General features: G+C 41.7%; 1 protein-coding gene across 2 annotated transcripts in view; it reads right to left on the minus strand.

The window, feature by feature from the left end:
- Window positions 1-12,691: 12,691 nt before the first annotated feature.
- LOC129653268 (quinone oxidoreductase-like protein 2) overlaps window positions 12,692-25,808 on the minus strand; it is a 42,708-nt gene continuing 29,591 nt past the window's right edge. For both annotated transcript variants that reach the window (XM_055582753.1, XM_055582752.1), the window contains exon 10: window positions 12,692-13,943. In XM_055582753.1, the coding sequence (XP_055438728.1) occupies window positions 13,875-13,943 (69 nt within the window). In that variant the 3' untranslated portion in view covers window positions 12,692-13,874. The remainder of the gene's footprint in view (window positions 13,944-25,808) is intronic.

Consider the following 25,808-nt stretch of genomic DNA (forward strand, 5'->3'; position numbering starts at 1 on the left):
TTACTGAGGTGTGATTTGTGACCCAAGATGTAGTCTATCCTGGAGAATGCTCCAAGTGCACTTGAGAAGAAGGTTTATTCTTCTGCATTTGGATGGAATGTCCTAAAGATATCAATGAGATCCATCTCATCTAATGCATCATTTAAGACTTGTGTTTCCTTATTAATTTTGTGTTTTGATGATCTGTCCATTGGTGTGAGTGGGGTGTTAAAGTCTCCTACTATTATTCTGTCAATTTCTCCTTTTAAGTCTGTTAGTATTTGTCTTATGTATTGAGGTGCTCCTATGTTGGATGCATAGATATTTACAATTGTTATGTCTTCCTCTTGGATTGACCCCTTGATAATTATGTATTGTCCTTCTTTATCTCTTGTAATATTCTTTAAGGTCTATTTTGTCTGATATGAGGATTGCTACTCCAGCTTTCTTTTGCTTCCCATTTGCATGCACTATATTTTTCCATCCTCTCACTTTCATTCTATATCTGTCCTTAGGTCTGAAGTGGGTTTCTTGTAGAAAGCATATATATGGGTCTTGTTTTTGTATCCATTCAACAAGTCTGTCTTTTGGTTGGAACATTTAATCCATTTACATTTAATTATTGATACCTATGTTCCTGTTGCCATTTTCTTAGTTGTTTGGGGTTGAATTTGTAGATCTTTTTCTTCTCTTGTATTTCTTGACTATATACGTCCCTCTAACATTTGTTGAAAAGCTGGTTTGACGCTACTGAATTCTCTTAACTTTTGCTTGTCTAAAAATCTTTTTATTCCTCCATTAATTTTGAATGAGATCCTTGCTGGGTATAGTAATCTTGGTTTTAAGTTTTTCTCTTTCAGTACTTTAAATATATCCTGCCGTTCCGTTCTGGCCTGCAGTTTCTGCTGAAAGATCAGCTGTTAAGCATATGGGGTTTCCCTTGTATGTTACTTGTTGCTTCTCCCTTGCTGCTTTTAACATTCTTTCTGCTTAGTCTTTGTTAGTTTGATTAGTATGTGTCTTGGCGTGTTTCTCCTTGGGTTTATCCTGTATGGGACTCTTTGTGCCTCTTGGACTTGATTGACTATTTCCTTTTCCATGTTGGGAAAATTTTCAACTACAATCTCTTCAAAAAATTTCTCATATCCTTTCTTTTTCTCTTCTTCTTTTGGGACCCCTATCATTCAAATGTTGGTATGTTTGATACTGTCCCAGAGGTCTCTGAGACTATCCTCAGTTCTTTTCATTCTTTTTACTTTATTCTGCTCTTCAGAAGTTATTTCTACCATTTTATCTTCCAGCTCACTAATTCATTCTTCTGCTTCAGATAGTCTGCTATTGATTCCTTCTAGAGTATTTTTAATTTTAGTAACTGTACTGTTTGTTCCTGTAAGTTTATTCTTTAATTCTTCTAGATCTTTGTTAACTGATTCTTGCATTTTCTCCATTTTGTTGCAAGGTTTTTGTTCATCTTTACTATCATTATTCTGAATTCTTTTTTAGGTAGTTTGCCTATTTCCTCTTCATTAATTTGGACTTCTGTGTTTCTAGTTTGTTCCTTCATTTGTGTTGTATTTCTCTGCCTTTTCATTATATATATATATATATATATATATATATATATATATAAAATTTATTGTGTTTGAGGTATCTTTTCCCAGGCTTCAAGGTTGAATTCTTTATTCCTTTTGGTTTCTGCCCTTCTGAGGTTGGTCCAGTGGTTTGTATAAGCTTGGTATAGGGTGAGACTTGTGCTGAGCTTTTTTATTTGTTTTTCCTGGGCAAGGCTGAGTGAGGTGGTAATCCTTTCTGCTGATGATTAGGTTTGTATTTTTGTTTTCTTTGTTATTTAGTTGAGGCATCCTGCACAGGGTGCTACTGGTGGTTGGGTGATGCCAGGTCTTATATTCAAGTGGTTTACTTTGTGTGAGTTCTCACTATTTGATACTCCCTAGGGTTTAGTTCTTCACAGTCCAACTCTCACATCCATACATGACCACTGGAAAAACCATAGCCTTGACTAGATGGACCTTTGTTGGCAAAGTAATGTCTCTGCTTTTTAATATGCTATCTAAGTTTGTCATAACTTTGAAACTCCAATACTTTGGCCACCTCATGCGAAGAGTTGACTCATTAGAAAAGACCCTGATGCTGGGAGGGATTGGGGGCAGGAGGAGAAGGGGACAACAGAGGATGAGATGGCTGGATGGCATCACCGACTCGATGGACATGAGTTTGGGTAAACTTCGGGAGTTGGTGATGGACAGGGGAGTCCTGGTATGCTGCAATTCATGGGGTCGCAAAGAGTCAGACACGACTGAGCGACTGAAGTGAACTGTGGGTTAGTTCTTTGGCAGTCTAGGGTCTTGGAGTCAGTGTTCCCACTCCAAAGGCTCAGGGCTTGATCTCTGGTCAGGAGTGAAGATTCCATACATGGTTTGTTATGGCATTAAGTGAGATTAAAATAAATATCCCAAAACAAGAAGCCAAAGATGAACCCCAGACAAATGGCAGTTAAAAAATCAGGCAAATAATAATTAAAATAATGGAATATATACATATACATATATACCTAGAGAGGACTTCCCTGGTGACTCAGACAGTAAAGTGTCTGCCCACAATGCGGGAGACCTGGGTTCGATCCCTAGGTCAGGAAGATCCCATGGAGAAGGAAATGGCAACCCACTCCAGTACTCTTGCCTGGAAAATTCCATGAACTGAGGAGCCTCATAGGCTACAGTCCATGGGGTCGCAAAGAGTCGGACACGACTGAGTGACTTCACTTTCACTTTCATATACCTATGAGCAAAGTCAAAAGAATCCAACAAAAATAAAGTACAAAAGACTGAACCAGGGAACAAAGGAAATCAAAAATTACTTACCAGTTAGGAACAAAACTAACGCACAAACTGGAAACAAAATTAAAGCAAGGTGCCAAGTGGGGAATAAAGCAATGAAACAAAACTAACAAATATTTTGAGAGGAAAGGAAAAAAAAAGAAAAGAAAGAAAGAAAGAATAGATATGCAAAGTTAAATAGAGGTAGATGAAGAAGATTTATATACATTAAAGATTACTGCAAGGGGAAATGAACAGTCTGAAAGGCAAAAGGGGAATAAATGGAGAAAAAATATAATAGGTTTAAAAAAATTAAAATTATATAAAAGAGAAAAGGGGAAGAAAAAAAAAAAGGAAGAAGAAAGAAAACAGGGGAAGAAAAGGAAAACCCCAGAGAATTGCAAAAGCCCAATATAGAGGCAGAGGTTTATAACAACAATAAAAATTGTGACCAAATATACACATATACACACATAAGCAAAATCAAATCAGTCCAACAAAAATAAAGTACAATAGATTAACCCAGCGAACAAAGGAAACCAAAATTATATCTACCAAAACAAAACTAATTAAAGCACAAACTGGAACACAAAAATAAAGCAAGGTTCCAAGTAGGGAATAAAGTAATGAAAATAAAACTAACAAATATGTTGAGAGGAAAGGAAAGAAAGATAGATATGCTAAGTTAAATAGAGGTAGAAGAATATTTATATACATTAAAGATTAACTTCAAGGGGCAAAGAACTGTAGGAAAAGCAAACAAAGGAATAAATGCAGAAAAGATAATAATAGATTTAAAAAATTAAAATTAAAAAAAGAAAAGAAAAAATAAATAAATAAAGGAAAACTCCACAGAACTGCAAAAGCCCAGCGTAGAGGCAGAGGTTTATAAAAACAATAAAAAATGTGACCAAGGAAAAAAAAAAGCTCAAAATCTTAATTAAATTTCATAGTGCCAATAAAACTGACAACTACAATAGCGGGGCGGGGGGAGGAAAAACATCCAGAAGAATCCACAGAACAAGTCAAAACGTAAGAATAATAAATGTTTTTCTTGAGTCGTTGCTGTCAGAGTCCTTTCCCTCGCTGGGAGTCACAGTCCACCTTAACTTCCTAGGATGCCCTCCAATACTGTGCTGATCTCTGGACCTGTTGTGGGAGCAGCTCAGATTCTAATCTGGTCCTACTCCTGTGTGTTCTTGCCTCCAAAGTTCACAGCTATCAGAACTACTGCATTTTCTTTTGTAGGAGTTCTCAATGATCTTTTATATATTCCATAGACAGTCTGCCTAGTTGATTGTGTGGATTTAATCTGCAGCTTGTACAGTGGTGGGAAGGTTTTGGACCTTCTTCCTTAGCCACACTACCCCTGGGTTTCAACTGTGGTTTTACTTCCACCTATACGTGTGGGTCCTCCAATGAAGTTTGCTCCTGAGGCTGCCCTGGAGGACTTGGGTTTGCCCCTGTGAGGGCCAGGTGTGGAGGTGATGCAGCTGATTGAGTAGCAGGGGTTCTGGCAGCACCAGGTACTCAGGGGAGTTGGTGGCTAGGGCACAGGAAATATAGTGCTCTAGAAGGGTATGGCAACCAATATTGGCCAATGTGCTCCAGTGTTCTTGCCTGGAGAACGTCTCCCCCACCCCCCTACCGCCCACCACCAACTCTTGACAGAGAAGTCTGGCAGACCACAGTCTCAGTTCAGTTCAGTTCAGTCACTCAGTCGTGTCCGACTCTTTGCGACCCCATGAATCGCAGCACACTAGGCCTCCCTGTCCATCACCAACTCCCAGAGTTCACTCAGACTCACGTCCATCCAGTCAGTGATGCCATCCAGCCATCTCATCCTCTGTCGTCCCCTTCTCCTCCTGCCCCCAAACCCTCCCAGCCTCAGAGTTTTTTCCAATGAGTCAACACTTCGCATGAGGTGGCCAAAGTACTGGAGTTTCAGCTTTAGCATCGTTCCTTCCAAAGAAATCCCAGGGCTGATCTCCTTCACAATGGACTGGTTGGATGTCCTTGCAAGCCAAGGGACTCTCAAGAGTCTTCTCCAACACCACAGTTCAAAAGAATCAATTCTTCGGCACTCAGCTCTCTTCACATTCCAACTCTCACATCCATACATGACCACAGGAAAAACCATAGCCTTGACTAGACAGATTTTGTTGGCAAAGTAATGTCTCTGCTTTTGAATATACTATCTAGGTTGGTCATAACTTTCCTTCCAAGGAGTAAGCGTCTTTTAATTTCATGGCTGCAGTCATTACCTGCAGTGATTTCGAAGCCCAAAAAAATAAAGTCTGACACTGTTTCCACTGTTTCCCCATCTATTTCCCATGAAGTGATGGGACCAGAAGCCATGATCTTCGTTTTCTGAATGCTGAGCTTTAAGCCAACTTTTTCTCTCTCCTCTTTCACTTTCATCAAGAGGCTTTTGAGTTCCTCTTCACTTTCTGCCATAAGGGTGGTGTCATCTGCATATCTGAGGTTATTGATATTTCTCCCTGCAATCTTGATTCCAGCTTGTGCTTCTTCCAGACCAGTGTTTCTCATGATGTACTCTGCATAGAAGTTAAATAAGCAGGGTGACAATATATAGCCTTGACATACTCCTTTTCCTATTTGGAACCAGTCTGTTGTTCCATGTCCAGTTCTAACTGTTGCTTCCTGACCTGCATATAGGTTTCTCAAGAGATAGGTCAGGTGGTCTGGTATTCCCATCTCTTGAAGAATTTTCCAGTTTATTGTGATCCACACAGTCAAAGGCTTTGGCATAGTCAATAAAGCAGAAATAGATGTTTTTCTGGAACTTCCTTGCTTTTTCAATGATCCAGCAGATGGCAATTTGATCTCTGGTTCCTCTGCCTTTTCTAAAACCAGCTTGAACATCTGGAAGTTCACAGTTCATGTATTGCTGAAGCCTGGCTAGGAGAATTTTGAGCATTACTTTACTAGCGTGTGAGATGAGTGCAATTGTGCGGTAGTTTGAGCATTCTTTGGCATTGCCTTTCTTTGGGATTGGAAGGAAAACTGACCTTTTCCAGTCCTGTGGCCACTGCTGAGTTTTCCAAATTTGCTGGCATATTGAGTGCAGCACTTTCACAGCATCATCTTTCAGGATTTGAAAGGGCTCAACTGGAATTCCATGACCTCCACTAGCTTTGTTCGTAGCGAAGCTTTTTCTAAGGCCCACTTGACTTCACATTCCAGGATGTCTGGCTCTAGGTCAGTGATCACACCATCGTGATTATCTTGGTCGTGATGATCTTTTTTCTACAGTTCTTCTGTGGATTCTTGCCACCTCTTCTTAATATCTTCTGCTTCTGTTAGGTCCATACCATTTCTGTCCTTTATCGAGCCCATCTTTGCATGAAATGTCCCCCTGGTATCTCTAAATTTCTTGAAGAGATATCTAGTCTTTCCCATTCTGTTGTTTTCCTCTATTTCTTTGCACTGATCACTGAGGAAGGCTTTCTTATCTCTTCTTGCTATTCTTTGGAACTCTGCATTCAGATGTTTATATCTGTCCTTTTCTCCTTTGCTTGTCGCTTCTCTTCTTTTCACAGCTATTTGTAAGGCCTCCCCAGACAGCCATTTTGCTTTTTTGCATTTCTTTTCCATGGGGATGGTCTTGATCCCTGTCTCCTGTACAATGTCACGAACCTCCGTCCATAGTTCATCAGGCACTCTATCAGATCTAGTCCCTTAAATCTATTTCTCACTTCCACTGTATAATCATAAGGGATTTGATTTAGGTCATACCTGAATGGTCTAGTGGCTTTCCTTACTTTCTTCAATTTCAGTCTGAATTTGGCAATAAGGAGTTCATGATCTGAACCACAGTCAGCTCCTGGTCTTGTTTTTGTTGACTGTATAGAGCTTCTCCATATTTGGCTGCAAAGAATATAATCAATCTGATTTCAGTGTTGACTATCTGGTGATGTCCATGTGTAGAGTCTTCTCTTGTGTTGTTGGAAGAGGGTGTTTGCTATAACCAGTGCATTCTCTTGGCAAAACTCTATTAGCCTTTGCCCTGCTTCATTCCATATTCCAAGGCCAAATGTGCCTGTTACTCCAGATGTTTCTTGACTTCCTACTTTTGCATTCCAGTCCCCTATAATGAAAAGGACATCTTTTTTGAGTGTTAGTTCTAAAAGGTCTTGTGGGTCTTCATAGAACCGTTCAACTTCAGCTTCTTCAGCGTTACTGGTTGGGGCATAGACTTGGATTACTGTGATATTGAATGGTTTGCCTGGGAAATGAACAGAGATCATTCTGCCGTTTTTGAGATTGCATCCAAGTATTGCATTTCGGACTCTTTTGTTGACCATGATGGCTACTCCATTTCTTCTGAGGGATTCCTGCCCGCAGTAGTAGATATAATGCTCATCTGAGTTAAATTCACCCATTCCAGTCCATTTTAGTTCGCTGATTCCTACAATGTCGATGTTCACTCTTGTCATCTCCTTTGACCACTTCCAATTTGCCCTGATTCATGGACCTAACATTCCAGGTTCCTATGCAATATTGCTCTTTATAGCATCAGACCTTGCTTCTATCACCAGTCACATCCACAGCTGGGTATTCTTTTTGCTTTGGCTCCATCCCTTCATTCTTTCTGGAGTTATTTCTCCACTGATCTCCAGTAGCATATTGGGCACCTACTGACCTGGGGAGTTCCTCTTTCAGTATTCTATCATTTTGCCTTTTCATACTGTTCATGGGGTTCTCAAGGCAAGAATACTGAAGTGGTTTGCCATTCCCTTCTCCAGTGGGCCACATTCTGTCAGACCTCTCCACCATGACCCACCTGTCTTGGGTGGCCCCACAGGGCATGGCTTAGTTTCACTGAGTTAGACAAGAGTCTGTGGTCCATTTTCTGTGATTATGGTTTCAGTGTGTCTGCCCTCTGATGCCCGCTTGCAACACCTACCGTCTTAATTGGGTTTCTCTTACCTTGGATGTGGGGTATCTCTTCATGGCTGCTCAAGCAAAGTGCAGCCACTGCTCCTTACCTTGGACGAGGGGTATCTCCTCACCGCTGCCCCTCCTGACCTTGAACGTGGAATAGCTTCTCTAGGCCCTCCTGCACCCGCGCAGCCACCGCTCCTTGGACGTCGGGTAGCTCCTCGTGGCCGCTGCCCCTGACCTCAGACGTGGGGTAGCTCCTCTCAGCTGCTGCTGCGCTGTTGCAGCCTGGCACTCTCGGCCACCGCCACTGACCTCGGACGTGGGGTAGCTCCTTTCGGCCGTGCTTGTATGCCGTCGCAGCCACCCGCGCTTGTCTATAGGGTCGCAAAAAGTCCGGACATGACAGAAGCGACCCGGCGCACATAGACACCACTATTTTTGCCCATGGCAGCTCTGCCCCAGTGAGAGTTGAGATGAAGGTGACGCAGCTGCTTGGCTTGCGGGGACCCTGGCAGTTCCAAGTGTGAAGGGACACGGATTCCCTCTGCCACAGGAGTTATGGCCCTGTCAGTCTCTTTTTGAGCCTCTTGCAGCTGGCAATCAGAAGACCTCTTTGATCAGTCTTTCTCTGTAGCTCCACCCATTCAGGCACTTAGAGGGCTCCCTTGCCTGGAGTCCTTCTCTGTTGTTCAGCACATCAGGCACCTAGAGGGCGCCCCCTGGCTGGCACCCTACTCTGTAGTTCAGTGCGTCAGGCCTTTGATGGGCCAGCCTCTCTGTTGTTCAGCTGCCTGAAGCTAGTGTGCGGGGAGAGAGAGGCTATGGTGATAGCTCCACCCCCTACATGTGACTCAGTAGTATCACCTTGCTTCCATGGCTGCCTGGCTTTCCTCCACAGGCATTTCCCACCACAGTCTCCTCCCTCTCATCCTCTCGATCCATCTCTCTGCAGTCAACAGCAGCCCTCAGCCTGGGATTGCTCCACAATCCCTAAACTCCAGCTCCCAGCCGCTGCGCCTTCCAAGGAACCTGCATACCTGTCCAGGGTATGCATGGCTGCGGCAAGGACTGTCTGATTCTCATTCCATTTAGGCTGCCACAGATCAGTTGTTTCACTCTCAGCCTTAAATATTTCTCCTCTGACTCAGACAATTGCCCTGATGTGGGGATCTGACGCCTGCTTCAGCTCCCCCACCCACCAAGGGCAGGTCCGGTCCTACTAACACTCCTGTTTTTCCCCCTAGTTCTTTAGTCCTACCGAGTTTTGCATGGTTCTATATATTCTCTTCTGCTGGTCAGGTACTGCTGTCTGTTCTCAGCTGGTGTTCTGCATGTACTTCTGTGTCTGAAGGTATATTCCTGATGTATCCATGGAGAGAGATGTACTCCACGTTCACCTACTCCTCCACCATCTTGCTCTCCCCAATTCTCATTTGATGTCCCTCCTCTCAAAAAACCTCTAAGGAAACTAGGAGTCATCTCAACATTTCTCTCTTCCTGCTGCACAGCTCTCATCCTTTCCTTTCTCTCCTTCCCCATCATCACCAATGTAGTCCAAGGTTACCATCCTATCTCATTGGGACTTTCACAGACTCCTAATTGATCTCCTCTCCAATCCTTCCTGCCCATTATAGACTATGCCATTCTGGGCATTCCATCCCTTCCCAACCCTTGCTTAGAACCCTTCAATGGAATCCCACTGGCTGTAGTGTAAAGGCAAAACACCCAGAACTGACCTACCAGCACTGCCTAACCTGGTCCCCCCGAAGCCTCATCCCACAACACTCGCCTTCATTTCTTAGGCTCCAGTACCACTAGCCTTTGTTCAACCCCTTTCACTCACCATGCTTTCTTTTGCCACAGGGTCCTAACATATTCTTGTCTTCCCTGATTTTTCTCATTATTGATTTATTTGGCTGCACCAGGTCTTAGTTGCAGCACTCACCAACTTCAACTTGCCGAGTTGACCTTCAGCTTGGCACATGGAATCTTTAGTTGCGGCACATGGGATCTAGTTCCCTGACCAGAGATTGAACCCAAGCCCCCTGCACTTGGAGCATCTTAGCCACAAGATCATCAGGGAAGTCCCTGTCTCATTCTTTTCAATAACTGCTACCAGTCAATCCTAAAGGAAATCATCCCTGAACATCCATTAGAAGGACTGTTGCTGAAGCTCCAATAGTTTGGCCACCTCATTTGACGAGCCAACTCACTGGAAAAGACCTTGATAGTGGGAAAGATTGAAGGGGAAAGGAGAATGGGGCAGCAGAGGATGAAATGGTTAAATAGCATCACTGACCCAGTGGACATGAATGTGAGTAAATTCCAGGAGATAGTGAAGGGCAGAGGAGCCTAGCATGCTACAGTCCATGAGGTCCCAAAGAGTTGACCATGACACAGCAACTGAACAAGTGCATAATGAGGATGTACATCATATACAACCATTTCCTTCCCTTGCATGACCTGTATAAACAGTAAACATTTTGAAATATCACTGCTCTTGATCCAGTTATACAATCTTGGAAGGCAAATAAGAGAAAGAAATAATAATGTGAATTTTTCTTAGTTTACTTAGTTTGGGTTTTAAATAAAAGTGATTTTGTGTAATTACTATTATTTTCCTTTACTTGCCAAAGAACAAATCTTTTGTTGTCTTTACCATAGTTTCAGCATCAGTTCTTCAGTGCTCAGCCTTCTTTACGGTCCAAAAAATTCCTAAAGGAATTCTGAATATTCATTGGAAGGACTGATGCTGAAGCTGAAGCTCTAATACTTTGGCCACCTGATGCTAAGAGCCAACTCATAGGAAAAGATCCTGATGCTGTGAAGGATTGAGGGCAGGAGGAGAAGGGGGTGACAGAGCATGAGATGGTTGGATGGCATCACTGACTCGATGGACATGAGTTTGAGCAAACTCCAGGAGAGAGTGAAGGTCAGGGAAACTGGTGTACTGCAGTCCCTGCGGTCGCAAGGAGTCAGACACGACTTAGCGACTGAACAACAACAACCCTAGTTCCAACAGAAAAGATAGCTTTCTATAGCCATGCAGACTGCAGAGGAAGGAGCAGGGACAAATACACGGGTGATATGCAGACAGGATTACCCCACAGCTAACAGCACAAAATCCCACTTCTGTTGTCGAAAGAAGTGTGTGCGGGTGGATAGACCCACAGTTAGAGAAAAAGAAGAGGGAGCTGTGTGGGAGTGATTTCTTCAGCAGCCAGCCTACAATGGGGAGCTGGGAAAAGTCTGTGAATATAGAATAAATGCTGTCACTTGGAGCTGCACTGATTCTTTTTTCAGACTAACTAATGGCTCAGATGGTGGAACAACCAAACGATGACTAAAATGTGAGTCAAATGCTTTCAAATCAAATCATTCCAATGAAGCAGGAACACAGGCAAGCAGAGAACAGGTCATTAGGGGTTCTAACCAATACTTGTTAAACCCGAAGAAACTCACTCTCCTTAATGACTGCCTCTTTCGATCTAAGTCATTTTGACATTAGTGAGCTGGAGACAATCGATCTTTATTACTAGTGACATCTACTGATCAGCTCTGAACAGTGGGAAAGGGAGCTGCCTGGGGGAGGGGGAGAGGTTGTACAGTTTTCTCAATCTTAATTTGTCTTCCTTCTCTCCTGGGGTCTATCCAGCATGTCTTTCAATTATCCCAAAGGGTATCAGAAAATTCTAAATTTGGTGTCTTGATATTTTTGAAAACTAAATTTCATTTAAATACAAAATTAGCTCATGTTAAGAAGTAAGTGTGGGGAGAATGCAGGCGAAGAGAGCCTTGTCATTCAATGGAACCACAGAGCATGCAGCCCCCAGAGACTGAAATGGGCAGCCAGGCATGGAAGAAGTTTGAGCTCTGGCTCTCATGGCAGCTCCACGTGGGCCCACAACAGACACATGGTGGGTCCCTGATCTCATCCCCCTCCCCCTTCCTTCTACTAATTTCTCAGTTTTAAATTATCTCCCTAAATGTTCACTTTCTATTTCATAATTCAGTTTTTCCAAAAGCTTTTTGGTGAGGAAACCCTGTGAAGATGGGTGTTTTTGAATGGCCTGGATATTTATCAGAAAACAAAGCCTCTTTCCAATTTTCTGTTTCTTATGTTGAATTTCTTATTTTACATCTTTCAAGCAATTTGTCTATTTCATCTAGTTGTCAATTCACTGCTTGGTTTAATGATCGTATCATACCTGCTTGTAAGCATACTTCAACAGCATCTTATATGGTTTTCTGTTTTCTTTAACTTCTGATAAATGGTTAGAAAAAGAAAACAAAGCTTCTTACCATGCTTATTGGAACTGGAGCTCATCAAAACCAAGTAGAAGTACCTCCATTCCAGTGGTATCGGGTGTGTGTTTTTGCCCCCATCTTACTTCCCTCCTTTTGAGTGGCAATAAGGAGGATTGGAGAACAATGTTTATAACCAAAACAGAAAGGACCTCTCCCCACAGACCAGGACGCAGGCAAAGACAGGAGCATCCTTCAACCTAAGCTAGTCACTCTCCTTACTCTCTGCTCTCTTCTCTGAATAAAGTCACTCAGATGTGAGGGTAATATATTCTTTTATTTTTTATTTTGGTAAAATATATGCAATATGAAATTTGCCCTTTTAGCCATTTTTAAGTGAACAGGTCAGTGGCATTAACTATGTTTACATTGTTTTGCAGCCACTGTTCATCTCCAAAACTTTCTCGTCTTCCCAAACTGGAACTTCAGACCCATTAAACAATAACTCCCCATTTCCTCCCCCCTACCCCAGGCCCTGGCAAGCACAATTTTACTTTCTGTTTCTAGGAATCTGACATTTCTAGGTACTTCACATAAGTGGAATTAAACAGTATTTGGCCTCTTGGGACTGGCTTACTTCAATTTGCACAATGTTCTCAAAGTTCATCCACGTTCTGAATGTGTCAGAATTTCCTTCTTTTTCAAGGTTGAATAGTACTCCACTGTATGTATATACATTGGTCTGTTGGTGAACATGTGGGCTGTTCCCAAGGTAACATGTTCTTAATTTAATCCCACAATTTAAGACTTTCAGATCATTCAAATTCAATTCAGTTCAAGGGTAACTCACTGTGCTAGGTGTGTGTGTGGTACAAAGGTGACTCAGACATGGTACCTGCTCTCTAGGAACTTATGCTATCTTGGGAAAGGAAGAAAGAAAGAACTAAAGTAACTAGCAAGTGCTAATCACCTACTGTGTGCCGGTGCTTTGCCCAATCACTGCATGTATTGCTCAGAATAACTTTGTGAGGTGGAGACTATAACATCCACTTTTCAGGAGAAAATGATACATGCCACTCCTGCTGGTACAAGGCAGAATGTGACACAGCCTGAGGGAGGTGCTATAGGAAAGTAGAGACGAGATGGCCACACACCTGAGGGAGCAAGCTCGTGGCAGAGGTAGGTTTCAGAGGCCAGGAAGGCTTATGTTTAACAAAGATAAGGGAGAAGAGGAAATAGCTTGAGAAGAGGAAGGTGGAGGAGACAAGCAATCTCAGTGTACACTGAGAGACCAACGCTGCTGTCCAATATGGGCCGGAAAGCAGAGAGGGGCAAAATCCTGGTCATGGTGAAATGCTCGCTCAAGGAGTCCGAACACCACCATGGAGACAATGGTGAGCCATTGTAGGGTTCTGAGACAACACACAATTGTAGCTGCACTTTGGGAAGGTCACCAAGGCAATAACATATAACAAGAATGGAGAGGGAGGGGGTAGATTAAAGGTAGGAAAGTTAGTTAGGAGGTCACTGGAATTAGCAGGTATGACATGATTAGTCAGAATGGAAAAGAGGATGTGGTGTGTAAGACTTTTAGAGGTGGAGATGACAAAACTTGGCCATGGATGCGTTATGAATAGGTGATCATACATCTTGGGACACCTGTTCTCCTGGTGTAATTACTAACAGCATCCTTTCACTCTCAACTGTGTCCAAGTCTGGACAATAAAGTACATGATCACACTATCTAGGAATAAGAAAACAGAATAAAAGATGACTCTAAAAGATCTTGAAACTGGATTAATAAGGAAGGTGGTAATATGGAAAAAAACATGGATGGGAAATCAGGTTTCTTTGGAAAGATGATGAGTTTGGATTTAGACATGCTGAGTTTGCTGAAGTGAAAATTTATTTAAGGGAGAGAAGCACCTTGCCTGTGGATTTACGCTGTGTGACATGAAGGAAGGCATCATTGACCTAAAAAGAAAATCCAAAAATATGTGGTCAGACTTGCAACTATGCATATTTCAACAAAGATTTGTTACTGGATCAATTCTTAAAATAGCTGAAGTATTACCATGTCTCCAACAAAATGTATGTAACTATCTAATGCAATATTAACTAAGTAACTGATCACCACAAACTCAAAGGAAAACAATAAGGATAATCTAACCTCAGAATTTTTCTGTCTAAACTATAATTTTTAATATTATCAGAGAAATAACATCAGGTTAAAAGTCTTCAGGCCTGCCCATACTCTACTGTAATATTTCTGAATATTCTAGCTTTTGAAAAGAATGGAGCCACTGCCAGAAGGATCAATAGTGTAATTTTTTACAATTTTTTTTCTTTTTCTTTTTCTTTTTAATTACCTTGTTTCCAGTGCAACTGACATTACAATCGCTCTGAAATCCTTTTTTAGAAATACAAAGATATAAAACATAAATTAAAAACTAGCCACAGTAATCAAGATTGTGACAGTGGTGTAAGAATAAACAGACAGGTCAACGGAACTATTACAGAACCAAAAAATAGACCCACACAAATACAGTCAGCCGATCTGTGACAAAGGAGCAAAAGCAATTCAATGGAGAAAGAGTACTCTTAAAAAAAAAAAAAAAAGGTGATAGAACAAATGAACATCCAACGCAAAAAAAATTTAATCAAGACACTGTCCTTATGTCTTTCACCAAATTAACTCACAGTGAATCTTACACATAAATGTAAAAAGCAAAACTATAAAACTTCCAGAAGAAAACAAGAAAAAAAAATCTAAGGCACCTTATGCTTGGCAATGAGTTTTTAAATACAACATCAAAGCATAATCTAGGAAAATAAAAATTGGTAGGACTGCCCTGATGGTACAGTGGATAAGAATCTGCCTGCCCATGCAGGGGATTACAGGTTCAATCCCTGGTCTGGAAAGATTCCACATGCTGTGCAGCAACTAAGCCTGTGTGCCACAACTACTGAGCCCAAGCTCTAGAGTCCGTCAGCTCCAGCTAGAGGTACTACAGCCCATACTCTGAAACAAGAGAAGCCACCACAATGAGAAGTCCCTGCACTGCGACCAGAGAATAGCTCCCCAACCCTCTACAACTAGAGAAAGCCCTCAAACAGCAACAAAGACCCAATAAATAAATAAATGAATTAAGTTTTTAAAAATTGGTAAGTTGGACATCATTAAAACTAAAAACTGCTGTCTGCAAAAGACACTTCAAAGAATAAAAATATAAAACACAGCCTGGGAGAAAAGCATTTGCAAAATATATATCTGATAAAGAACTTTTATCTAAAATCCACAAAGAATTCTTAAACCTCAACAATAAGAAAACAAACAACCCCATTTAAGAATGTGCAAAAGGTCTAGGCAGACATTTTACTAAAGAAGACATACAGACAGTAAATAAGCCTACGAAAGACATTCATCATATGTCATTAGAGAATTAAAACAACAGTGAGATCCTACTACACACCTGTTGGAACATCTAAAATTCAAAACTAACAGCATCAAATGCTGATAACGATGTGGAGCAATGGCAACTTTCATTCATTATTGGTGGGAATAGTAGTTGCAAAATGATATAGCTACTTTGGAAGATAGTTCAGCAGTTTCTTATAAAACTAAACATATTCTTACCATATGATCCAGTAATTGTGTTCCTAAGTATTTACCCAAATGAGTTGAAAACTTATATCTACACAAAAACCTACACAAGAGTGTTTATAGCAGCTTTGTTTATATTTGCCAAAACTTGAGAGCAACCAAGATGTCCCTCTGAAGTGGAATGGGCAAACAAGCTGTAGTATATCCATACCACGTAATATTATTCAGTGATAAAAAGAAATGAGCTATCAAATCATGAAAAGACATGGAGGAAACTTAACAAGATATAAGATGAACTTACAAAAATTATTAATATTTCTCTATATCAAAAATAATCAACTAGAAAACACAACAGAAAATATTGTTCTCAAGAGCAACAAAAACAACAAAAACAAAAAGTACTTGTAATTAACATAACTCAGGCAATCCAGAAGATTTTAAGGAGAAAAACTTTAAATTCTATTTAAAAACAGGAATGATCTGAATAAATAGCAAAATGTCCCTGTTTACAAATTACAGAACTTAAAACTGTAAAACTATCACTTCTCCCCCAAATTAATCTCTAAAGTCAACACAATTCCATTCAAAAGTTCAGCTAGAATTTTGAGGAACTTAAGAAATTTATTTCAAAATTTTTCTAAAAAGGATAAAGATTCACAAATATCTAAGTCATATTTGAAAAAGAAGAACAGGTGGAAGAGTTACTCTTCCAGATACTGAAATATACTTCAAAGCTATAAATACAAAACAGTGCAATACTATTATAGGAATAAACATGTGAACCAAGGAAACAGAATGGAAAGCAGAGTGCAGACACACACATGTGTACCTGGGAACTTAAAATAAGACAAAGGCAGTATCACAAATCAATAGAGAAACAATGAACTACTGAGTCTGAGAAAGCAAGCTCATTATAAGGAGAAAAATTAAAATTGATTACCTAATTTATACCTAATACAAAGGTAACTTCAGATGGATTTAAATCCTTAAATGTGAAATGAAAGTACAAAGTTAAAAAAGAAAAATAGAGAAGAAAATCACTGTGAACCAGGGATGACAAAGGACTTATTAAATAGCTCCCAAATAGTATTAATCACAAGGCAAAACATTGATGTGTTTGATTATATTAAATCCAAATAAAGGTGACACACACTTGGCAACTTTGGAAGGACAGACTTTCTCAAAGCCTCAAACATTGTCGTTTTAGTCAATTCTTTTGCAACTCTAGGGACTGTAGCCCGCCAGGCTCCTCTGTCCATGGGATTTCCCAGGCAAGAAAACTGGAGCGGGTTGCTACTTCCTTCTCCAGGGGATCTTCCTGACCCAGGGATTGAACCCATATCTCCTGCTTGGTAGGTGGATTCTTAACCACTGAGCCACCTGGGAAGCCCCCAAACTAACACGTAGAACCTTGTTAATCACATTGTGGTTCAGGACCACAGGCTTCTGCATCATCTGGGAGCTTGTTAGAAATGCACAGCCTTAAGCCCCACCCCACTCTTACTGAATTATAATGTATATCTTAACATGATTCCTGTGCACGTTAAAGTTTGAGAACCACAGGTTATACAGGAACTTTTGCAAATTAGTAAGAAAGAGAAATCTCCCATAGAAAACTTCCAAAGGGCTAAATTATAGTTCAAAGAATTGAAGACCTGAAAGGCTAGCAAATATACAAAGAGATGCTAAAAATAATTAGAAACCAGGGAAATGCAAATTAAAATGGTAAAATACCACTTTATGCTTATAAATTTGAATAAGCAATCAGAAAGCTGGAAAGAAAGTCAAAGTGAAAGTTGCTCAGTCATGTTTGACTTTTCGCAACCCCATGGACTATACAGTCCATGGAATTCTCCAGGCCATAATACTGGAGTGGGTAGCCATTCCCTTCTCCAGCGGATCTTCCCAACCCAGGGATTGAAATCAAGGTCTCCCGCATTGCAGGCGGATTCTTTACCAGCTGAGCCACCATGCTATATACCGACGGGTGGTAAATAAATAAAAATATTCTCATGCATTGCTGGTAGAGGCGTAGACAGGGCAAGTCATTCTGGAGAACAGTTGGCAGTCAGATAAAATAGGCATACATCCTATGGCCCAACTACCTTATTCCTGGGAAAATACTCCCATAACAACACTTGCACAAGTCCTAACAGTCACCCATGAGACTGTTCATTATAGCACCAATCACAGGGGCAGGCAATCACATCAATTTTATCTTTAGGGAAGGGATCTGTAAACCATGGTAGATGCAGAGACTACTATGCAGCAATGAAGGGTAATGAACTGGACATAGGAACAGCAATGTGAGGCGATCTTTAAAAAGACAGCACTCGGACTTCCCTGGTGGTCCAGTGGCTAACACTACACTTCCCAATGCAGGGGGCCCAGATTTGATTTCTGGTCAGGAAACTAGAGATCAAAGATCCCAAGGGCCACAACTAAGACCTGGAGCAGCCAAATAAATCAATATTTTTTTTAAAAGATGGCACTGCATGAAAAAATAAAAAACAGAATAAGATCTACCACACATTTACATCACTTGAAAATAGATTAGCACACAAAATGATTCTGTGTGTTTTACAGAGAAATTTAAATCCAAAGATAAGCATCAAATACATTATAAAGACTGACTCTGAGGGGAGGAAAGGAAGATAAGGGAGTAAGTAAATAGAGACAGCCATAAATATACAGACATAAAAGCCAAAGAGGGGCCTTGTGTGGTCCAACAATGAAAATGTGCTTTGAAAGAGGATTTTGATTAACCAAGCCTTTCCCCTTGAAATCCTCCCCCAAAAGCATAAGAAAAATAACTAAATAAAAATAAGCACAGAAGCAAATCAATCGTGGCAATCTCCCCGCAGCATGAAATGCCTGGTTTCTCAGGAACATGTGTCTTTCAGAGCTTTGTGCCTTACAGGGACCTTCCCAATCTATGCAGATTTAGATGTACTCAGAGGAGGTGGGAGATGTCTAAGACAGATGTCTGAAACACTCATCTTCACCCTGTCAATAACTCAAAGATACGTCTCCAGGTGACTCACAGCTGCATCACTCTCCCTGTCAGTTAGAAGTCGCTTGTTCCCGGAGATCTGTCACAGGCCAACAACAGAAAATACTTGGGGAAACAAACATAACTGAAGAGAGTGGTATTTCTCTTCACCTGGCATCCTAGAGACATGAGGAATCCTCTGCAAATGAATGTTAACATAAAAAGAGAGCTGTCCCTTCAAATGTTAAAACTTATTTTGAATCAGTCTGCATATAAATCTTCATAAAAATGTAGCACATTTATCTAACTTCTTTAAAAGATAATATGGGGGATGGAAGGAAACAGAACCTTTTTGTTCCATGACTTGGGAATCTTGTAATTCTGAATATCCATTATTCTGCCTTTTGTTTTGTAGATGCTCTGTTAACTTGGTGTCCAGATGCTACCTCTGTTGTGACAGCTGCTTCTAACAATAACCCAGCTCTGCCCCTTTCTACCTTTCGATTTCTATCTGGGCTAGGAAAATAGACAACTGGTGGTGTCGAAACTAGATATTTAATGAGTGATAAGACTCTCAGTCAGAGACTAGGAAGTGAAGCACATGGCTTTAGACCAGAGTCTTTTGATAGATAATTCAGATAGCTGGGGACATCCCTGCCCCCCCAACCTCTTCTGTATCCTACAGGCTGTGTCACAGAGAGAGAGGCTGCTCCATACTGATGCCTAGATAGATACACAGACTGTATCCAGCACCCTGGTTCTCTGCCCTGCCGTGGCTGAAGTCAATTACATTTGTCTCTGGAGATAAGCAACCTGGAATGTAGGGGCAGGGTGAGAACCTGTTTTAGGTTCTGCTGTTGGAATTTTTAATTAGCTCATTAGACAGGAGTAATCAGAGTAACCTGTGTGTGTGTGTTTGTACTAAGTCACTTCAGTTGTGTCCAACTCTGTGTGACCTTATGGACTGTAGCCTGCCAGGCTTCTCTGTCCATGGGATTCTCCAGGGAGGAATACTGGAGTGGGCAGCCATGCCTTCCTTCAGGGGATCTTCCTGACTCAGGGATGGAACCCAGGTCTCTTAAGTCTCCTGCATTGGCAGGCGAGTTCTTTACCACTAGCACCACCTGGGAAGCCCCAGTCAGCGTAACCTACAGTTCCCTAAATATATTATGCTGATTCATGTTTCCATTAGAAAGCAGCTCTTCCTCCTAACACAGCACTGTCCTGAGACTGTCCCAACTAAAAAAAAAAAAAAAAATTCCTTAAGTCTTACAGAATGTACCCAGCGAACATTTGATGAATAAAACAAACTCATGAATGAATAAGTATATCGGGGACTGAGTGGGATTGTTTTTAAAAGGTAGAAATGTTTAGTCAGTGATACACTGTCATAGTTGAATTATATTTATCAGACCACTGCTCTGATAGAAGTGAACCTGAATCTTCTTTTACAAGTCAGTCAGTGCATTTCACCAGAAAAGATACAGCTGGCAAAGGAGCATATGAAAAGATACTCAGGATCACTATTCATTAGAGAAATGCAAATTAAACCGAGAATCAAATACCACACTACGCACCCACTGAATGGCTGGAATTAAAGACAACAGCTGACAACACTAAGTTCTGGCAGGTGCAAAGCAATGTTCCTACATTGTTGGGGGACATGCAAAATATTACAACCACTTGGATAAACAGTTTGATAGTTATTAAAAGGTAAACATATAGTATCAGACCAGTACAATGCTTGTACTGAAATGTCCACACAGATAGTCATTGCCATTTCCTTCTCCAGGGGATCTTCCCAATCCAGGAGTTGAACCCAAGTCTCCTGCATTGGCAGGCGGATTCTCTACCACTGAGCCACCTGGGAAGGCCGTATATTGAAGCACCAGTTTCTAATCCAGAATATACGAAAAGAAAGAAAATCTATGTACTATGGGCTTTGAAAGAAATGCAATAGTAGCAACCTTGCCTTCAAAATCATGGGCTGTAGAGCCTGTAACAGAATTGCTTCTCAGCAGCTGAGGTATAGAGAGCAAACTACTTATTCGTCTAGCTTGCCCTTCCTTGAGGAGCATAAGCACCTGTTATATTTAGAATTCTGCATAGATTGCTTTTAAACTGACGTTCCTTTTTTTTAATTGAGATATCGTTGATTTACAACATGTTAGTTTCTGATGTACAGCAAAGTGACTCAGTTATGAATGCATGCTAAGTCGCTTCAGTCATGTCTGATTCTTTGCAACCCTGTGGACTATATAGCTCACAAGTCTCCTCTGTCCACGGGATTCTCCAGGCAAGAATACTGGAGTGAGTTGCCATTTCCTTCTCCAGGGGATCTTCCCGACCCAGGGTCAAACCTGTGTCACTTATGTCTCCTGCATTGGCAGCCGGGTTCTATTAACACTAGCAGCACCTGGGAAGCCCCCATTCAGTTAAAGATATATATTTTTTCATAGTCTTTTCCATTATGGTTTATTACAGAATATTGAATGTAGTTACCTGTACTCTCTTTCTCTCTCTCTCTCTCTATATATATATATACATACACACACACATATATATCAGAACCTTGTTGTTTATCCATTCTATATATAACAGTTTGCATCTATTTATCTCAAACTCCCAATCCATTCCTCCTCACCCCTTCCCCAAATGGGGGGATGTTCTGTTCTCTATCAGAGAGTCTTAAATCGGTATTGCTATCTAATGATGTCATCTAGCCACCATTGTAGACTGGGAGGGGCAGTCGGGGAATCTGCTGCTCAATAAATAAAGCCAATTAAATGTGTAAATTAAAAAAAAAAAAGGTTAAGCATAACACTTACCACATGACCTAGAAATCTCAGTCATAAAGTAAATAAAAATGTTCAGTTCAGTTCAGTTGTGTCTGACTCTTTGCGACCCCATGGACTGCAGCATGCCACGCCTCCCTGTCCATCCCCAACTCCCAGAGTTTACTCAAACTCTGTCCATCAAGTCGGTGATGCCATCCAACCATTTCATCCTCTGTCGTCCCCTTCTTCTCCACCTTCAATCTTTCCCAGCATCCAGGTCTTTTCAAATGAGTCAGTTCTTTGCATCAGGTGGCCAAAGTATTGGAGCTTCAGCTTCAGCATCAGTCCTTCCAATGAATATTCAGGACTGATTTTCTTTAGAATGGACTGGTTGGATCTCCTGGGAGTCCAAGGGACTCTCAAGAGTCTTCTCCAACACCACAGTTCAAAAGCATCAATTCTTCAGCGCTCACCTTTCTTTACAATCCAACTCTTGCATCCATACATGACTACTGGAAAAACCATAGCTTTGACTAGATGGACCTTTGTATACAAACAATATACATGAACATTTATAAAAAAAACTTATTCATAATCACCAAAAATTGAAAATAATCAAATATCTACTAACTGGTGAAAGAAAAAACTACTGACTTAGGCAAAAACATGGATGAACCTCATTTTGCAAAGTTGAAGACACCAGACTCAAAAGGCTGTGTAGTATATGATTCCATTAATGCGACCTTCTGCAAAAGACAAAACTATAGGGAAAGAAAGCAGATCAATGGTTTCCAGGTGATGCAGGGGTGAGAGGAGGGGACTGATGACAAAGGACCACAAGGGAACTTTTTGGACAGACATGATCTGCATTTTGACTGCAGGGCGGTGCTTACATGACTGTATGTTTGTCAAAGCTAGACAAAGTTTTACTATATGCTTCCCCGGTGGCTCAGCTGGTAAAAGAACCCACCTACAATGAGGGAGACCTGGCTTCGATCCCTGGGTTGGAAAGATCCCTTGCAGAAGGAGGATCCCTACTCCAGTATTCTGGCCTGGAGAATTCCACGGACTGTACAGTCCATGGGGTCAAAAACAGTCGGACGTGACTGAGCCACTTTCACTACTACATGCAATTCAGTTCGGTCGCTGAGTCATATCCGACTCTTTCAGACCCCAGCACGCCAAGCTTCCCTGTCCATCACCAACGCCCAGAGCTTGCTCAAATTCATGTCCATTGAGTCTGTGATGCCATCCAACCATCTCATCCTCTGTCGTCCCCTTCTCCTCCCACCTTCAATCTTCCCCAGCATCGGGGTCTTTTCCAATAAGTCAGTTCTTTGCATCAGGTGGCCAAAGTATTGGAGCTTCAGCTTCAGCATCAGTCCTTCCAATGAATATTCAGGACTGATTTCCTTTAAGATGGACTGGTTGGATCTCCTTGCAGTCCAAGGGACTCTCAGCACCACAGTTCAGAAGCATCAATTCTTCAGCACTCAGCTTTCTTTAGAGTCCAACTCTCACATCTATACATGACTACTGAAAAAACCATAGCTTTGATGAGATGGACCTTTGTTGGCAAAGTAATGTCTCTGCTTTTTAATATGCTGTCTAGGTTGGTCATAGCTTTTCTTCCAAGGAGCAAGCATCTTTTAATTTCATGGCTGCAGTCACCATCTGCAGTGATTCTGGAGCCCAAAAAAGTAAAATCTCTGATTGTTTCCATTGTTTCCCCATCTATTTGCCATGAAGTGATGGGACCAGATGCCACGATCTTAATTTTTTGAATGTTGAGTTTTAAGCTAGCTTTTTCACTCTCCTGTTTCACCTTCATCAAGAGACTCTTTAGTTCTTCGCTTTCTGCCATGAGGGCGATATCATCTGCATATCTGAGGTTACTGATATTTCTCCCAGCAACCTTGATTCCACCTTGTGCTTCATCCAGCCTGTCATTTCACATGATATACTCTGCATGTAAATTAAATAAGCAAGGTGACAATATACAGCCTTGACATGCTTCTTTCCCAATTTGGAATCAGTCCATTGTTCCATGTATGGTTCTAACTGTTGCTTCTTGACCTGCATACAGATTTCTCAGGCAGCAGTTAAGGTGGTCTGGTATTCCTATCTCTTTCAGAATTTTCCACAGTTTGTTGTGATCTACATAGTCAAAGGCTTTGGCATAGTCAACAAAGCAGAAGTAGATGTTTTTATGGAACTCTCTTGCTTTTTCAATGATCCAACAGATGTTGGCAATTTGATTTCTGGTTCCTCTGCCTTTTCTAAAACCAGCTTGAACATCTGGAAGTTCATGGTTCACATACTGTTGAAGCCTGACTTGGAGAATTTTGAATATGCAATTTTGGATTTTGAATATGCAACTATACCTCAATAAACCTGACTTTTAAAAAAAAGTCAAGCCATATATTATTAAACACAAAAATAAATAAATTTTCAATATTAAGTGTCAGCCTGGGTTCCCTAGAAAATACAGCCTGATCAAAACATATGTTCTAATGCTACACTGCAGTGCTAGGGGGGCAGGATGAGGGAAACGGGTGAATCAAGGAAGGAGGAAGAGGAAGCACAAGATGAGTGTTACCAATCCTGAACTGCTCATAGCTTCAGGAGCAGATGCACCTGGTTGTTGTCCACATGGGTCCTCTCCGGAGAGGCAGTATAGGACCCAAGGCACATAGAAACAGCCATCAGGAAAAGAGGAAAGGCAAGCGATTTATCTCCAGTCTCTCACTTGTCCCAGCTTGTCCAGTTGCGGGGGAGTTCCCACACACTTCTGGACGGTGTTACCCAGAGCCCCGCATCTGGTTTCTGGAGAAGCTAGAGCTTCAGCAGCTCCCTGATGAACAAAGCAGCGACCTTGCCTAAGATCAGCCCTATACTTAGGGAAAGTATGAGACCGTCAACAGCGTCAGGAGATGGACCCTAGGGATGGGCCCTGGGCTGCATCACTGCGGGGACAAGAGAAGTGTGATAAGTGGCCAAGGCCTAGGGCAGGGGGCTGGCTGATGTGAGGAGCCCATAAACTGGGTCTAGAGCAATGGACTAAAATAATACACATCCTATCAAAACAGAGTAATTTAATTCTTTAGAATATTCCACAGATACACTGAGGAAACCTCAAACAATTTCTAGCCATTAAATCTGTTCATGGGGTGACCTCACCCAACCTTCACAAAACAAGTTCAGATCCGTGAAGTATTGTGTCAGGTCGAGATGTGTGTGGGCGGCTCCCTACAGAAAAGAAACCCAGCACATCCAAATAATGCCACCCTCTGAGCAGATCACAGTGCTAATTCATGATCCACCCATCATGGTACAGACATATAACAGTTTGGAAAACAACAAATTCTAGTAAAAATTCAAAATCTGAAGACTGTGTCTCTAATCCTGTCCTCTAAAGTGTCAACAGGCTTCCCAGGTGGCGCTAGTGGTAAAGAACCTGCCTGCCAGTGCAGGAGACAAATAAGACACGCTGGTTGGATCCCTGGGTTGGGAAGGTCCCCTGGAGAAGAGCATGGCAGTGTTCTTGCCTGAAGAATCCCATGGACCAGAGGAGCTCGAGGCCTACAGTCCACATGGTCGCAAACAGTCCGACCCGACTGAAGCGACTTATCATGCACAAAGTGTCAATGCAAAGTGTTGCAGTTCAGGGACTGAAAAAGCTCAACTCTGTTATTTTACAATGACCACACGTTTTCCTTTAAACGTGTTTGCTATCTGCTTTTATGTGTATTATCTTCTTTAATCGTCAACCCAGGGAGACTGTGTCAGGGGAAACACTGCCTGCAACCACCCACCCTGGCCAGGTGGTGCCAGATGTAGTAACCATTTGTGTGAGTTATTTTACAACAGGAAGTTCTGGTAAGGAACACGGAACTAACAAGCCACCACCCACCGGAAGAATCTGGGAAAGGTCAAAAGGAGACTCCACGTGTCCTACAACCTCCCAGAATCCTCCTCCCTGACATCCATCTTGGCTGAGCAATGTGTGCATCACCAGGAAGGACCTGAGTCAGAATGATTGGCCACAGATAACCAGGAAACTAAGCCCATCACCAAAAAGCCCAAGATTGCAAGCCATGAGGCAGAGCAGTTCTGGGTTCCCTTATCCTCCTGCTCTCCATCTAAGCACCCTTTCCCAATAAAGTCTCTTGTTTTGTCAGCACCTGTATCTCCTCAGACAATTAATTTCTGAGTGTTAGGCAAGAGCCCACTTTTGGGGCCTGGAAGGGGCCCCCCTTCCTGCAACAGTTGGGTATGTTACTGCCCTCCCAACAGATGAGGGAACTAAATCACAAAGATGTAAGTCACACAGTCAGTTAAGTCGCAGCGCCAGGGTGTGAGTTCTGGTGGCCTGACCCTAGAGCCCCATACTCTCAATCATTCATCCGACAGATACTGTGTACCCAGCAGAATCCAGAGACACAGAGGTGCAGCAGCACATGATC

This window comes from Bubalus kerabau, chromosome 5, assembly GCF_029407905.1.
Source record: "Bubalus kerabau isolate K-KA32 ecotype Philippines breed swamp buffalo chromosome 5, PCC_UOA_SB_1v2, whole genome shotgun sequence".
NCBI classification, from domain to species: domain Eukaryota; kingdom Metazoa; phylum Chordata; class Mammalia; order Artiodactyla; family Bovidae; genus Bubalus; species Bubalus kerabau.